Below are 1,408 nucleotides of genomic sequence, written 5' to 3'. Positions count from 1 at the left end.
GATATTTAATTTCATATTGCCATTAGCATTGTTAATAACACTAATACTGCAATAACACAATACTGCATGAACATCGCATTTTTCCAGCGGCATTAGGGTTAAGAAACTCTTATTAGAGAAATACCACAATAGGACTTCACTCTGATAATCTGTATACAGTAGTAATCTACATCGTCATCTATATAGGAAGTAAACAAATATTGCCACTAAGGACATGTTATTGCCAATTTAGAAATTTTATTGCTTTCAATTTGGTTACATACTTTTGTTCCAGGTATGTGCCATTGCTAGTTACACAGAGATGGGGGTTGCATCATTCTAGTGAATTCAGGATAAACATAACGTTCCAAAGCAAGACGCCAGCCACTCAAAATACGTTTTATCTTTCCACAATGAGATTATATTTTTCTAACACGTTCAAAACAAATGTGAGTTAAAAACTAAAGAAAAAGTGCTTGTAAATATATGATTAAATATGATTAACTTATTTTACTTTTATTAAGAAAATGACATTATTTCATTTTATTTAATTATTTATTTTTTAATTGTCTTGTTTTTGCCTTGTTATTCTTTTATGTGTACTTGTATCTTGCACCATAATTTTCATGATTTAGATGCAATTTTGTTCAATACTTTTTTTTTTTTTTTGTTGAATAATGAATGAATGATGGCGTGGTGTGTCATTTGAAGTTCTTGAAATGTGTTTTACAAAGAGTAAGATTACAATATTTTACTCTTCATAAAACTTTGCTAACATATTTGGCAAACTCTTCTTTGAAGATTTAATAATAACTTTGCAGTTAAATCCTTTATTCAGATTCACCCGCCGTTTCGTAGACCGGAACTTCAGATAAATTGGTCCATTGTATCTGCAACAGTGGGATTCAAATACTAATAATACTCCTATATCAATTAAGAACTAAGAACAACAAACAACACAAAGTTTAGTATCATCATTTGTAACAATCAACTGTTTATAAAGTCTGTAACAGTTTATTTTATTTTGTTAGAAAAATATCGCCCAACCTATATCTTGTTCAAGTATATCAAAACTACACATTGACTGTAAAACAAGCAAACACAACTCCATGCTGTCTTCAACTCACGTCTTGGCTTTGTTATTCATGTTCGATCCGCAAAAAACGTCACTTTCACCTTGCAAAGATTGGATCTCAACTAAGTCATTGCACTTTTTCGGATTTAGATCGAAATCCAGAAAACGAAGTGTTATTTCTTCGCCCTGATTAATATAAAGAGATAATGAGTATTATTGATAAGATTTGTGTGATTTCACAAAGGCTGGAGAAGGTAAAATAATTAATATTGGCATATAGGCCTGTACACTCGTTATTGTTAATAACGGCTGTACAGAATAAAACATACTTATTAATTTGAGAAATAGGGGAAA

The 1,408-nt window shown here is 30.5% G+C and overlaps 1 protein-coding gene across 1 annotated transcript in view; it reads right to left on the bottom strand.

Annotated features, from left to right (window-relative positions):
- Positions 1-220: 220 nt before the first annotated feature.
- The window catches only part of LOC119592513 (cubilin-like), a 16,106-nt gene continuing 14,918 nt past the window's right edge, over positions 221-1,408 (bottom strand). The window contains exons 6-7 of the mRNA XM_037941363.1: positions 1,107-1,240; positions 221-869 (exon numbers count right to left, since the gene is read on the bottom strand). Of these exons, the coding sequence (XP_037797291.1) occupies positions 731-869; positions 1,107-1,240 (273 nt within the window). The 3' untranslated portion in view covers positions 221-730. The remainder of the gene's footprint in view (positions 870-1,106; positions 1,241-1,408) is intronic.

Source organism: Penaeus monodon, chromosome 30 (genome assembly GCF_015228065.2).
Source record: "Penaeus monodon isolate SGIC_2016 chromosome 30, NSTDA_Pmon_1, whole genome shotgun sequence".
Lineage (NCBI taxonomy): Eukaryota > Metazoa > Arthropoda > Malacostraca > Decapoda > Penaeidae > Penaeus > Penaeus monodon.
This window is presented reverse-complemented; position numbering and strand designations above follow the sequence as displayed.